The 14,647-nt window shown below is 41.6% G+C and overlaps 1 protein-coding gene across 3 annotated transcripts in view; it reads right to left on the bottom strand.

Annotated features, from left to right (window-relative positions):
- CYTH1 (cytohesin 1) overlaps positions 1-14,647 on the bottom strand; it is an 83,450-nt gene that overhangs the window by 26,934 nt on the left and 41,869 nt on the right. For all 3 annotated transcript variants that reach the window (XM_077251469.1, XM_077251468.1, XM_077251467.1), the window contains one exon: positions 7,575-7,657. In XM_077251469.1, the coding sequence (XP_077107584.1) occupies positions 7,575-7,657 (83 nt within the window). Of the gene's footprint in view, positions 1-7,574; positions 7,658-14,647 lie in introns of those variants that run through there.

Genomic DNA, 14,647 nt, shown 5'->3' with positions numbered 1-14,647 from the left:
GACACCATTCTAAAAACTGCACCCCTCAAGGTGCTCAAAACCACATTCAAGAAGTTTATTAACCCTTCACGTGCTTCACAGCAGCAGAAGCAACATGTCAGGAAAAAATTAACATTTAAGATTTTAGTCACAAAAATCATCTTTTAGCAACAATTTTTAAAATTTTCCCAAGGGTAAAAGGAGAAAGTGGACCCCGAAAGTTATTGTACAATTTGTCCTGAGTACGCCAATACCCCATATGTGAGGGGGGAACCACTGTTTGGGCGCACGACAGGGCTTGGAAGCGAAGGAGCGCCATTTGACTTTTTGAATGAAAAATTGGCTCCAATCTTTAGTGGACACCATGTCGCGTTTGGAGAGCCCCTGTGTGCCTAAATATTGGAGCTCCCCCACAAGTGACCCAATTTTGGAAACTAGACCCCCCAAGGAACTTATCTAGATGCATAGTGAGCACTTTGAACTACCGGGTGCTTCACAAATTGATCCATAAAAAAGAAAAAAGTACTTTTTTTTTTTCCCCACAAAAAAATGTTGTAGCCTCAATTTTTTCATGTTTACATGGGCAACAGGATAAAATGGATCCTAAAAAATGTGTTGGGCAATTTCTCCTGAGTACACCGATACGTCATATGTGGTCAGAAACCACTGTTTGGGCGCACAGCAGAGCTCGGAAGGGAAGGCGTGCCATTTGACTTTTTGAATGGAAAATTAGCTCCAATCATTAGCGGACACCATGTCGCGTTTGGAGAGCCCCTGTGTGCCTAAACATTGGACCTCCCCCACAAGTGACCCCATTTTGGAAACTAGACCTCCCAAGAAACTAATCTAGATGTGCGATGAGCACTTTGAACCCCCAAGTGCTTCACAGAAGTTTATAACGCTTAGCCGTTAAAATAAAAAATCATTTTGCTTTCCTCAAAAATTATTTTTTAACAAGTAATTTTTTATTTTCACAAGGGTAACAGGAGAAAATGGACCCCAAAAGTTGTTGTCCAGTTTGTCCTGAGTACGCTGATACCCCATATGTGTGTGTGTGTGTGTGTGTGTGTGTGTGTGGGGGAACCACTGTTTGGGCACATGTCAGGGCTCTGAAGGGAAGTAGTGACGTTTTGAAATGCACACTTTGATGGATCGGTCTGTGGGCGTCACGTTGCATTTGCAGAGCCCCTGATGTGCCTAAACAGTAGAAACCCCCCACAAGTGACCCCATTTTGGAAACTAGACCCCCCAAGGAACTTATCTAGATGTGTGGTGAGCACTTTGAACCCCCAGGTGCTTCACAAAAATGTAAAACACAGAGCCGTGAAAATAAAAAATCTTTTTTTCCCACAAAAATAAGTTTTCATTCCCCATTCTTTTTTATTTTCCCAAGAGTAACATGAGAAATTAGACCCCCAAAGTTGTTGTGCAATTTTTCCTGAGTATGCATTTGCCCCATAGGTTTGGGTAAACCACTGTTTGGGCACACGTTGGGGCTCGGAAGCGAGGGAGCACATTTGACTTTTTGAACGCAACATTGGCTGGAATCAATGGTGGCGCCATGTTGCGTTTGGAGACCCCTGATGTGCCTAAACAGTGGAAACCCCTCAATTCTAACTCCACCACTAACCCCAACACACCCCTACCCTAATCCCAACTCTAGCCATAACCCTAATCACAACCCTACCCTAATCCCAACTCTAGCCATAACCCTAATCACAACCCTAACTCCAACACACCCCTAACCACAACCCTAATCCCAACCCTAACCCCAACACACCCCTAATCCCAACCCTAACCAGAACCCTAACCCGAACACACCCCTAACCCTAATCCCAACCCTAACCATAACCACAAGCCTAACCCTAGCTCCAACACACCCCTAACCTTAACCCTATTTCCAACCCTAACCCCAATTCCAACCCTAACTAATTCCAACCCTAAGGCTATGTGCCCACGTTGCAGATTCATGTGAGGATTTTTCCGCACAGTTTTTGAAAAATCCGCAGGTAAAACGCACTGCGTTTTACCTGCGGATTTCCAGTGTTTTTTTGTGTGGATTTCACCCGCAGATTCCTATTGAGGAACAGGTATAAAACACTGTGGAATCCGCACAAAGAATTGACATGCTGCGGAAAATACAACGCATTTCTGAGCGGTATTTTCTGCACCTTGGGCACAGCGGATTTGGTTTTCCATAGGTTCACATGGTACTGTAAAGGTGATGGAAAACTGCTACGAATCCGCAGCGGCCAATCTGCTGCGGATCCGCAGCCAAATCCGCACCATGTGCACATAGCTTAATTCTAACCCTAATTGCAACCCTAATTCAAACCCTAATTGCAACCCTAACCCAAATTCTAACCCTAACCCAAATTCTAACCCTAACCCTAGTTCTAACCCTAATTCTAACCCTAACCCTAGTTCTAACCCTAATTCTAACCCTAACCCTAGTTCTAACCCTAATTCTAACCCTAACCCTAATTCTAACCCTAGTTCTAACCCTAACCCTAGTTCTAACCCTAACCCTAGTTCTAACCCTAACCCTAGTTCTAACCCTAACCCTAGTTCTAACCCTAACCCTAGTTCTAACCCTAACCCTAGTTCTAACCCTAACCCTAGTTCTAACCCTAACCCTAGTTCTAACCCTAACCCTAGTTCTAACCCTAACCCTAGTTCTAACCCTAACCCTAGTTCTAACCCTAACCCTAGTTCTAACCCTAACCCTAGTTCTAACCCTAACCCTAGTTCTAACCCTAACCCTAGTTCTAACCCTAACCCTAGTTCTAACCCTAACCCTAGTTCTAACCCTAACCCTAGTTCTAACCCTAACCCTAGTTTTAACCCTAACCCTAGTTCTAACCCTAACCCTAGTTTTAACCCTAACCCTAGTTCTAACCCTAACCCTAGTTCTAACCCTAACCCTAACCCTAGTGGAAAAATAAAAGTAAATATATTTTCTTTATTTTATTATTGTCTCTACCTATGGGAGTGATAATGGGGGGGTTTATTTATTATTTTTTTTATTTTGATTGCGGTGATAGAACCTATGACAGCGATCAAAATGTACCTGGAATGAAACTGCCGGCCGGTGCAGTGCGCCCGCCATTTTGGAAGATGGTGGTGCCCATGGAGAAGACGGACGGACACCAGGAGGGACACCGGAGCTTGGTAAATATGGGGGGGTGGGATCGGAGCACGGGGGTTGAGATCGGACTGTGGGGGGAGCGGACAGGAGGGCGGAGGACAGCAGAGGACTGGACGGAGGACGGGGCGGTTGATCGGTGGCAGATACTGGTCTCCAGCCATGGCCGATGATATTACAGCATCGGCCATGGCTGGATTGTAATATTTCACCAATTTTCATTGGTGAAATATTACGATTGCTCTGATTGAAAGTGAAACGTCACTTTCAACAACCAATCAGAGCAATCGTAGCCATGGGGGGGTGAAGCCACCCCCCCCCCCCCCGGGCTCAAGTACCACTCCCCCTGTCCCTGCAGGTCGGGTGAAATTACAGTTAACCCTTTCACCCGACCTGCAGTACTGCAAACCGACCATGACGCATATGCTGCGTCACAGGTCGGATTGGCACAGGTTTTCATGACACATACGCTGCGTCATAGGTCGGAAACGGGTTAAAATTAAAAAAATAAAAATATAAAAGTTCAAATCAGCCCCCCATTCAAAGTACAAACAAACAAAAAAATAAACAAACATACACATATTTGGTATTGCCGAGTTCAGAATTGCCCGATCTATCAATATAAAAAATGAATTTATCCAATCGCTAAACGGCGTAACAAGAAAAAAAGTCAAAACGCCAGAATTATGTTTTTTTGGCCGACGCAACATTGCATTAAAATGCAATAAAGGGCGATTAAAAGATCATATCTGCACCAAAATCATATCAATAAAAACATTAGCTCGGCATGCATAAAAATAAGCCCTCACTCAACTCGAGATCACTAAAAATGTAGACACTACGGGTATTGGAAAATGACGCAATTTTTTTTTTTTTTAAACAAAACTTTGGATTTTTTTTCACTACTTAAAAAAAAACAAAGAACCTAGACATGTTTGGCGTCTATGAACTCGTAATGATCTGGAGAATCATAATGGCAGGTCAGTTTTAGCATTTGGTGAACATGTTAAAAAAAAATCCAAACAAACAGTTGTGGAATTGCATTTTTTTGCAATTTCTCCGCACTTTTTTTTTTGAGAACACGACATGGTAAAACCAATGGTGTCATTCAAAAGTACAACTTGTCCTGCAAAAAGAAAAAAAAAAAAAAAAAAAGCCCTCACATGGCCATATTGATGAAAAAAAATAAAAAAAGTTATGTCTCTGGGAAGGAGGGGAGCAAAAAACAAACTTATCGAAAAAAGGGCTTCGTCATGAAGGGGTTAAAGAATATTTCTATGTAGAAGATTATAGATCTCATAACTCCATTCCATTTAGGGATATGATTCTGGAAAACCTAGTGGTAGCTAGAGTTATTTGAGAGGCAATGTTTGACTACTGTGAGTCACGAGAAAACTATCATTTACAGGGATGCCTGAAGGGCTCCTCTCCCTTTTTATGAAGACAGGGTGGATGCCTTGATCTTCTACTGAATAGTGCACCAAGTGCATTTGAGTCACATGAGTTATAGGGGTTGGGTGGGAAATTTCATTAAGGGATTTATTATGTGAAGTATGGCCGCATGAAATGTAATATAATGAGACCAAGGATTCAAGCTCAGCTAGGATCGGATTAATTCAGTAAAATGGCTGTTCTATGGAAGATACTTAAGTTGTTGTGAATGCAAAACAAAAAAGTTTAAATAAACTAAGATGGGCCATGGAGACTGTACAACAATACATGCTTTGCATCAATAACGAGGCAATGGTCCAAATTGTAAAATGTTATGTGGCATCACTCACAGGTCTATTAGCAATTTCAAGTGGGTTGGGAAAGAAGCCAATGACTTTCCAGATTTCCCACTGTACTTCCTCCCTTTTCCTCCTCTAAGTTTGTACTTTTCTTATGTCATGTCCTTCTTCCTGCTCCTAAAAAAAGCCAATCATCCTGTTTTCACACACTTTATGACTCTTGCTCTTATGTGATACATGGTGCTCAAAATACCCTTTAAAATCTACCTAAAATCCAAGTGTTCCAGTATTCTGGAGCCAAACTTCATTATCTTCCTCCCTCACAAATTGCTTGGTGTATCATTGTTAGACATGGAGTGAAAACTTTTTAGGTGGCTTAAAACCCAGCCCTGCGGCCAGGCCTGGTTGGAGTACCACAGTATTCATAGTCTTCTATTCAATCCCTTGCCGTGAAAACTGGACACGACCAGTACAAAACTTTGTATCGGGGAATAACTCCCCTCCCATAGTGTCTCTTTGATGTACGGCCTGCTGAAGAGGGTGGAGACCCTAAACTCCCTAGCCCCATTCCAATTTATTTGGAAACAAGAGCTTGATGGATCTTTCTCATCATCAGAGTGGAAAAGGGCTTTTGATCTTACTCATAAGCACTCCAAGTCATGCCATATCCAGAAGACTCACTACAGGATCATATCCAGGTGGTACAGGACTCCAATGTCTCAAACAAGTGCTGGAGGTGTGACTCTGCCATTGGCAATATGACCCATATTTGGTGGTCATGCCCTCAAATCTCCAGACTCTGGACAGGAATTTTTTACTTCTTTAAACAAGCTTTTTGGTACCAAGCTTCAAAATACTCCAGAAGCGTCTACTCTCGATTCAGCCTTTGTCCATTTCCACTGTCAAAAAAAGGCTTTTTAGAATATTTTTTAGTAATGGCAAGACAGATTATCCCCAGACATTGGAGATCAACTGCTATCCAATCTAAGTTGGCGTGGGTTGAGTCTGTGGATAACTTGATTCACATGGAATAACGTATAATCTCTAATCGTTGGCTACGTTGGCCTTTGTGTGCATAGGTAGTTGGCTACAGGCAGACTCGTATAATTACATGAGAGTCTGGCTGCCTTGGATCTCTTTCAGAGGCTCATCTGCATTTAAAACTTTGATAACCTCTCTATTTTAAAGGACAGTGAGGAGAGGAAAAGGGGAAATGGAGCATTTAGTCGGCTATTCAAAGTACATGGAAAGTCCTTCCATTTTCCTCTTGTGTTACCCTCACTCCTCTCCTAATGTATATTGTCTTCCGTGACGAGATTTTCTTTACAGTTTATTTTTCTCTCTCTATTCTGTTGACAAATTGCTGAAGTTAAATAATGTTAACCTCTACTAATTAAGTATAAGATGTTAAATGTGTTCACCAAATATGTTATATGTAACGGTGAGATTGAACTGTTCAGCAGTTTATTTTTGTACATCACGCAATAAAAACTTTTTGTACGATAAAGATGTTCAAAGATAGATAGTGATGAGGAACATGATAGATAGATAGATGTTAGTGTGCTATATAAATCAGTGCTTTTTTCTGTACTTATTTTTATTTATTTTAACAAATTTAACTAATTGTGCTACAAGTAGTGACTCAAACAAGAGTGCATGGGAAAAAAAAAAAGAAAACGGTATCTCAATAACATTTAGAACAAGGTAAAAGACGTAAACACAGTCCAAAGTATACTTGCTGGTTGTACATTGGGTCAACGTGTTTTAGAATATAACAGCATGGAGATGACTCGAACTTAAAACATTACTTGTCCGTACTGCTGAAAGAGTGGTAGTCAAATGGCACGCTGTCTCACCTGTGGGGAGATTAGGGGAGACCGAGCGCCACTTGGCTTCCACGCTTTCAGCAGTACAGACACAGGTAATATGCATATTTGAGCACATCTGCACTGACACTTTATATATTTGCACTAATACCATATCTGCTGGATCCATTCTTTTGCAGACACCAGGGCATTAATCTGATAGCCAATTCAACCACTATGTATACACACATTTCCCTAGGAGTAACTGTCTTTGTGGGGTATGCAAATATGTAAACCCACTTCTTTATATGTCTGCGAATTTGTCTGGGTTCCATGCAGATATGGGGATTCTTTCAATGTGAAACAGTCAGAATTTGTCTGTGCAATATGATTACATATTCAGGAGATTTGTCTAAATTACAAGACAAGGGGTGTTCTATGGTTTGAGGCACCCCTTTTTAATATTATTGGTTTTGTCTGTTAAATTTTATATTTGTTGAAATAAAGTATCTTAATTTTATCTTGTGACTATTTGATACTTCTTAATCTACATGCTGCTGAACTGCTGCATGATCAAAATGGTTCTCTATGGTGTGGAGTGTTGCCCGCTCCTCATATGAGGAAAATGGGCTTTGGTGTTATGCTTACTATTATGAATAGCTAATCAAAGGACCACATGAAGAACCACCCACAGGCCGCCCCAGGGCACGAGCATACCATTGATTCAAAACTGAAAAGATTAAACAACAACCACTAGATTTCATCAATCAATGTATCGTTTTAATCAGTATAACTGTGTCAACCTGACACTGTGTGTAAGTTACTGTGCACAATCCTGCTTACAGGTTCCCTTTAAGAGCTGTGACACAAATAAATACATTCCAGAGAAACCTTATAACAAATGAGAACATTCACCTGTATATCTTCCAGCAGTTTCTGCTTCCTACGCTGGATGTTCTCCAGTTCCTCTCTTTCCTGAGGCGTCAAGTCACTGGGGACTAGAGAAAGATGATCAAAGTTTATTCACCTTATTCACTTCTGATAAAAACATGTTATGGGTGACTACGTTATACCAAGTTATGCCATCTTTGCTATTAACACTAATAACTTTCTCTGTTTATTATCTTTTCCTGAGTCACTGCTGATATACTCACTCAGAACTACTGCCAGTAATGCGACATTAATACATCTCCTCTAGAATATTATGTGTTTCAATTACTCACAGCTTTCAAAATCTCTGCTAGCACGTAGAGAATGGAAGATTGCTTATAGAGCTGCTTAGAAGAGAAATAAACTAACAGACTAACATACTCTGTACCCGAGTGAGCAGCACATTGCAGGACAGATCTTAGTCTCAACTTAGTGAATATTTTTTTAAGGATTCAATTTTTAGTCCGCAATCAGAGATATTAATCACTTAGTGACCGAACAAATTTTGACCTAACGACCAGGTCACATTTTACAATTCTGATCAGTGACATTTTATGTGGTTACTCTGGAAGGCTTCAACAGATCCCACTTATTCTCAGATTTTTTTTTTGGGGGGGACATATTGTACTTCATGATAGTAGTAAAATGTCTTCGATATGACTTGCGTTTATGAAAAAATAGAAATATGGCAAATATGTTGAAAATTTGCAGTTTTCACATTTTTTCATGCCCTTAAATCAGAGAGTTGTGTAACAAAATCATTAATAAATAACATTTCACACAGGTCTTCTTTACATCAGCCCAATTTTGGCAACTATTTTTTTTTGTTAGGAAGTTATAAGGGTTAGAAGTTGACCAGGGATTTCTCATTTTTCCAACAAAATTTACAAAACACATTTCTTTTAGGAACCACCTCACATTTGAAAAGACTTTGAGGGGGTCTATACGACAAAGTACCCAAAAGTAAAAACTGCACCCCTCAAGGTACTCAAAACCACATTCAAGAAGTTCATTAACCCTTCAGTAGCTTCTTAGAAACTGAAGCAATGTAGAAGAAAAAAAAATGAACAGTTACATTATCTCACAAAAAAATTAACTTTAGGCTCAAACTTTTTTTTCACAAGAGTAACAGGAGAAAATTAACACCAAAATTTGTTGTGCCATTTCTCCTGAGCACACCGATACCCCATATATGGGGGAAATCTACTGTTTGGATGCATGGGAGGGCTCAGAAGGGAAGATGCACCATATGACGGATGCCATGTCACGTTTGGAGAGCCCCCGATATGCCTAAACAGTGGAAAACGCTCACAAGTGACACGATTTTGGAAACCACACCCCTCAAGGATTTTATGCAGGGGTATAGTGAGCATTTTGAAGCCACAAGTACGACACAGAATTTGATAACATTAGGTCGTCATATTGAATAGGTAATCATTAATTGTGTTAGTTACTCCAGTTTGCATTGGTTGCTCGGGTATGCAGCAAATATCACCGGTGCTCGAGTGACATGCTCAGGACCCCACCCTACATGCTTCGCTGTTACTGTCTCGTATAAAATTTTTAAAAAAAGGTCAATTATATTGTTTTGATTAGCTGCTTCTGCTGAGAATATGTAACAATAAGCTGTATAGTAGCAAGTAATAACAGTAGAAGCAAGTCACCAGACTTAATTGTGCTCAATATTAAGTGGTAAAAATGAATTTAAAAACAATAGTAGGCAAAATTAAGTACGGCAGGTAGGTTCAGCCCTCCAGAACAGTCTCTCATGTGGCCCCTAGGGAAAATAAATTGCCTACCCGTCATAGAAACATCTCACTAAAAGATCTTAAATTTAAAAAAATAAAAAAGAACAAACAAAAAAGCAAAACAAAAACACATGCTCTGCGTCTAAAGCGCTGCTACTTCCGGACCGTGGGCACCCAGCCTTATAAATGGCTTGTTTTTATTTGCGTGCTCAGTGGTAGATTTTTTTTTTCTTCTCTGCGACACTTCCCATACAGGTTAAACAGTTTTTTTTATATTGATAGACTGGATTTTTACCAATATAGCAATACCAAATATCTATTTTATTTTTCATTTTTAACATTTCTTTATTTTTAACTGGGAAAAAGTAGGTGGGTCATTCAAATTTTTATGTTTTTTCTTTTTGAATTATTTTTTGTAATAGTATAGTCTTAATAAAGGTCTTCTATAAAACACAGCCGGTGGAGTACCAACATGGCATCAAAAGGGGCCTGCAGCAGGCCTCCAGCTCCCATAGCAACCAATGGCTCCCAACAATAGCTGCATGGGGGTGATGGGCACCTGGAACACATGCCAGGCAAGATGGCATAAATGCCACAGACCGTGAGAGCAGAATATTACAATCACTGGCAGAGTACTGGATTCGTAATAAAGCTAGCATATGTCTAGTGTGGCGTAGGCTCAGCTCTTGGACCACTCCATACATCTGCACTCCCTCCAAGACATAATGATTTTGGAGGGTCAAAGGGGTAATGAATGTAGTTAAATATATTAATTTTTCAAAAGTTACCATTTGCCTACAATGAACCCCTCAATATACCCTAAACTAACCAGGAGTTTATGCCTTTTTCTACTGGACATGTCCTCCAGTGGTTCTTGTTAGGTACTGTAGGTCGGGCATGCACATTTGCACCACTGCGTCTACAGCGTGTTGTCTGTATGTGCAGTTTGCCCATCCTGACTGAAACGTGCTCTCAGGTGCAGTAGCACTGTTCATGTCTTTCTGCCCAAGCTACTCATTTTGTATCAGTGCAGCCAAGCGAGCACAAAAGACTATAAAGCAAAGGTGAACATGCAAAGAGTTCCGAGAAATCTAGCCTTACACAAGGTGATGCAAGTCTGAACTCTTTACTCAATACTGTGAACAATGGAGAAAGCACGACACAGATTGCACACAGTAAGTTCATCTGTGCATAGTACAGCATGTATTGGAAAGTTATGAAGGCACTGGTGTTTTCAAAAGAACATTACATTTTGTAAAATACCCCTTTCACTCAAGCATGAAAGGCAAAAGGGAATTTAAAGTGTTATCAGTTTGAAAATCACCCCCTAAAATACTATTTTTATTAAAATGTACTGTAAGAATTGTCCAAAAAAGAAAAAAAAAATGGTTTTGCCATCTGTGGAGGGTTGATACGGTAATTATTCTCCAATTATGTCCCTTTATTTATATGATCATTTAGGCAAATTATAGGAAAATCAAATCAGTCAAAGTAAACAGTGAAGTTACCACGGAGATAATATTCTGCTAACGACACAAGAACTGACATCCTGCACTTGACATTTATTATATTGATGTATAAGGGAGTGGCATTTAATGCGCTTGTACAGATCGGGAAGTAAGGCAGCATAACATCTTCGGTATTATTTTGCTTAAACTTGATTATGTAAGGAGGAAAATATTATTTATCAATACAGTGTCATCATATACAACCAGCAATGAAGACTGTCATGCATCACTATCATGAAACAGTAGCACTTTCAAAATGGGCATATATAAGAACAGAAGTGTTGGTAATTCTATGAACGGCTTTCTAAAAGAGAATTACAAAAACTGCAAGAAAAACTAACAGTGCACGTGATACTAGTTTAAAAGAGAACTTGTAGGATTTTACAAAGAACAGTACACAGCCATATTGGTGCTGGGATACTGATTATACTGCGGTTTATGTTTGGTGCTCTCTGTGTAATCTTTGTGTGAAGTTTTCATTTAAAGAGGTTGTCCACTAGATTTACATTGTTGGTCTATCCTTAAAGGGAACCTGTCACCTGAATTTGGCGGGACCTGTTTTGGGTCATATGGGCGGGGTTTTGGGGTGTTTGATTCACCCTTTCCTTACCCGCTGGCTGCATGCTGGCCGCAATATTGGATTGAAGTTCATTTTCTGTCCTCCGGAGTACATGCCAGCGCAAGGCAATATTGCCTTGCTCAGGCGTGTACTCCGGAGGACAGAGAATGAACTTCAATCCAATATTGCGGCCAGCATGCAGCCAGCGGGTAAGGAAAGGGTGAATCAAACACCCCAAAACCCCGCCCATATGACCCAAAACAGGTCCCGCCAAATTCAGGTGACAGGTTCCCTTTAAGGTACCTTCACACTGAACAACTTAACAACGATAACGATAGCGATCCGTGACGTTGCAGCGTCCTGGCTAGCGATATCGTTGTGTGACACGCAGCAGCGATCAGGATCCTGCTGTGATATCGTTGGTCGGAGCTAGAAGGCCAGCACCTTATTTCGTCGCTGGATCACCCGCTGACATCGCTGGATCGGTGTGTGTGTGTGATACCGATCCAGCGATGTCTTTACTGGAAACCAGGGTAAACATCGGGTTACTAAGCGCAGGGCCGCACTTAGTAACCCGATGTTTACCCTGGTTACCATTGTAAATGTAAAAAAAACCAAACACTACATACTCACCTTCTGATGTCTGTCGCGTCCCCCGGCGTCTGCTTCCCTGCACTGTGTCAGCGCCGGCCGGCCGTAAAGCAGGGCACAGCGGTGACGTCACCGCTCTGCTTTAGGGCCGGTGCTTACACAGTGCAGGGAAGCAGAACACCGGGGCACGCCACAGACACCGGAATGTAAGTATGTAGTGTTTTTTTTTTTTTTACATTTACACTGGTAACCAGGGTAAACATCGGGTTACTAAGCTCGGCTCTGCACTTAGTAACCCGATGTTTACCCTGGTTACCTGGGGACTTCGACATCGTTGGTCGCTGGAGAGATGTCTGTGTGACAGCTCTCCAGCGACCACACAGCGACGCTGCAGCGATCGGCATCGTTGTCTATATCGCTGCAGCGTCGCTTAATGTGACGGTACGGATAGGTCATCAATGCCTGCTCAGCCAGGGTCCGACACCTGGCACCCCTGCCAGTCAGCTGTTATCAGTGTTGTCATCATCTGGAAGTACTTACTTGAGGAGATGGCGGTCTACTCACACTGGCTCCTGCAGGCTACAACTCATCTGACTCCTATTGATTTGAATAGGAGGCGGATGTGCAGTTCCAAGCCCCAGCTACTACAAGTAGATGGCCAGCTCTGCAAGAAAGTACATCCGGCTGGCAGTCGCTGATAACAACTGACCGGCAGGGGTGCCAGATGTCAGACTTCAGCCGATCAGACATTGATTACCTATCCTAAGGATAGGCCATCAATGTAAAAGTAGTGGACAATCTCTTTAATGATATCTTTTTGCATTTGGACAGGTCTGTGTGTGGTCATGGCCTTTTCTTGGTGCTCTGGTCCCTTACTCATCCTCCTGTGTGAATGATGGGTTACTGATCCGTCAATGACATGCCTCCTATTTTAAATATCGCACTGGCACAGTATATCCTGTGGCATCTGAAAAACAAATATTGTCTCCAAAAAAAGGCACCTTCAAGTTATTCCCTTTGTTTTTAATCTTGGCATGCGCAAAAGCAGCAATATACGTCATCTATTCAGCACACTCCCACTCCTCTGCATACAGTGTGCGCATCGAAGAAAAGATATAAAGTATATCACAGCTGCTCCGAACACCTTGCTAGTGAAGGCAGTGGGTGGCGCATGCGCATTTTAAGAACAAAGTGGATAACTTGGAGATGCAACAGCGCATGCATCACCAGCACCATTTTGTTGGAGACAATTTTTTTTTTGGAGACCACAGCAATTATTGTGCCAGCACGATATTTAAAATAGACTGGTCACTGCGAGATCAGCAACCTGTCAATCACACAGGAGGATGAATAAGGGACCAGAGCCACAGGCCCTCCCCGATGCACGAAGATATCATTAAAGGGAATCTATCACCTCATTTTTTGCATATAAGCTGCGGCCACCGCCATTAGGGGCTTATCTACAGCATTCTGTAATGCTGTAGATAAGCCCCAGATGTAACCTGAAAGATAAGAAAAACAAGTTAGATTATACTAACCCAGGGGCGGTCCGGTCCGATGGGCATCACAGGTCTAGGTCCAGCGCCTCCCATCTTCATACGATGACGTCCTCTTTCTTGCTTCTGTCGCGGCTCCTGCGCAGGCGCAATTCTCTGCCCTGCTGAGGGCAGATCGAAGTACTGCAGTGCGCAGGCACCGGGAAAGGTCAGAGAGGCCCGGCGCCTGCGCACTGCAGTACTTTACTCTGCCCTCAACAGGAGAAATCAGTTCGCCTGCGCAGGAGCCGCGAGATGAATCAAGGAGGATGACGACATCGCATGAAGATGGGAGGTGCTGGACCTGGACCTACGACCCCATTGGACCCGGACTGCAGCGGGACCGCCCCTGGGTGAGCATAATCTAACTTGTTTTTCTTATCTTTCAGGTTACATTGGCGGCTTATCTACAGCATTACAAAATGCTGTAGATAAGCCCCTAATGGCGGTGGCCGCAGCTTATATGCGAAAAATGAGGTGACAGATTCCCTTTAAAATGAAAACTTCACACAAAGATTACACAAACCACCAAACAAATTACTTCCCCACTGGAATCATTTTAACCCCTTTACCCCCAAGGGTTGTTTGCACGTTAATGACCAGGCCAATTTTTACAATTCTGACCACTGTCCCTTTATGAGGTTATAACTCTGGAACGCTTCAACGGATCCCGGTGATTCTGACATTGTTTTCTCGTGACATATTGTACGTCATTATAGTGGTAACATTTCTTTGATATTACCTGGTTTATTTGTGAAAAAAACGTAAATTTGGCAAAAATTTTGAAATTTTAGCAATTTTCTAACTTTGAATTTTTATACAATTAAATCACAGAGATGTGTCACACAAAATACTTAATAAGTAACATTTCCCACATATCTACTTTCATCAGCACAATTTTGGAACCAAAATTTTTTTTTGTTAGGGAGTTAAGGGTTAAAAGTTGACCAGCAATTTCTCATTTTTACAACACCATTTTTTTTTTTTTTAGGGACCACATCTCATTTGAAGTCATTTTGAGGGGTCTATATGATGGAAAATACCCAAGTGTGACACCATTCTAAAAACTGCACCCCTCAAGGTGCTCAAAACCACATTCAAGAAGTTTATTAACCCT

This window comes from Ranitomeya variabilis, chromosome 4 (assembly GCF_051348905.1).
Source record: "Ranitomeya variabilis isolate aRanVar5 chromosome 4, aRanVar5.hap1, whole genome shotgun sequence".
Classification (NCBI taxonomy): Eukaryota; Metazoa; Chordata; class Amphibia; order Anura; family Dendrobatidae; genus Ranitomeya; species Ranitomeya variabilis.
The sequence above is the reverse complement of the archived record's forward strand: the minus strand, read 5'-3'. Positions and strand labels throughout refer to the sequence as shown.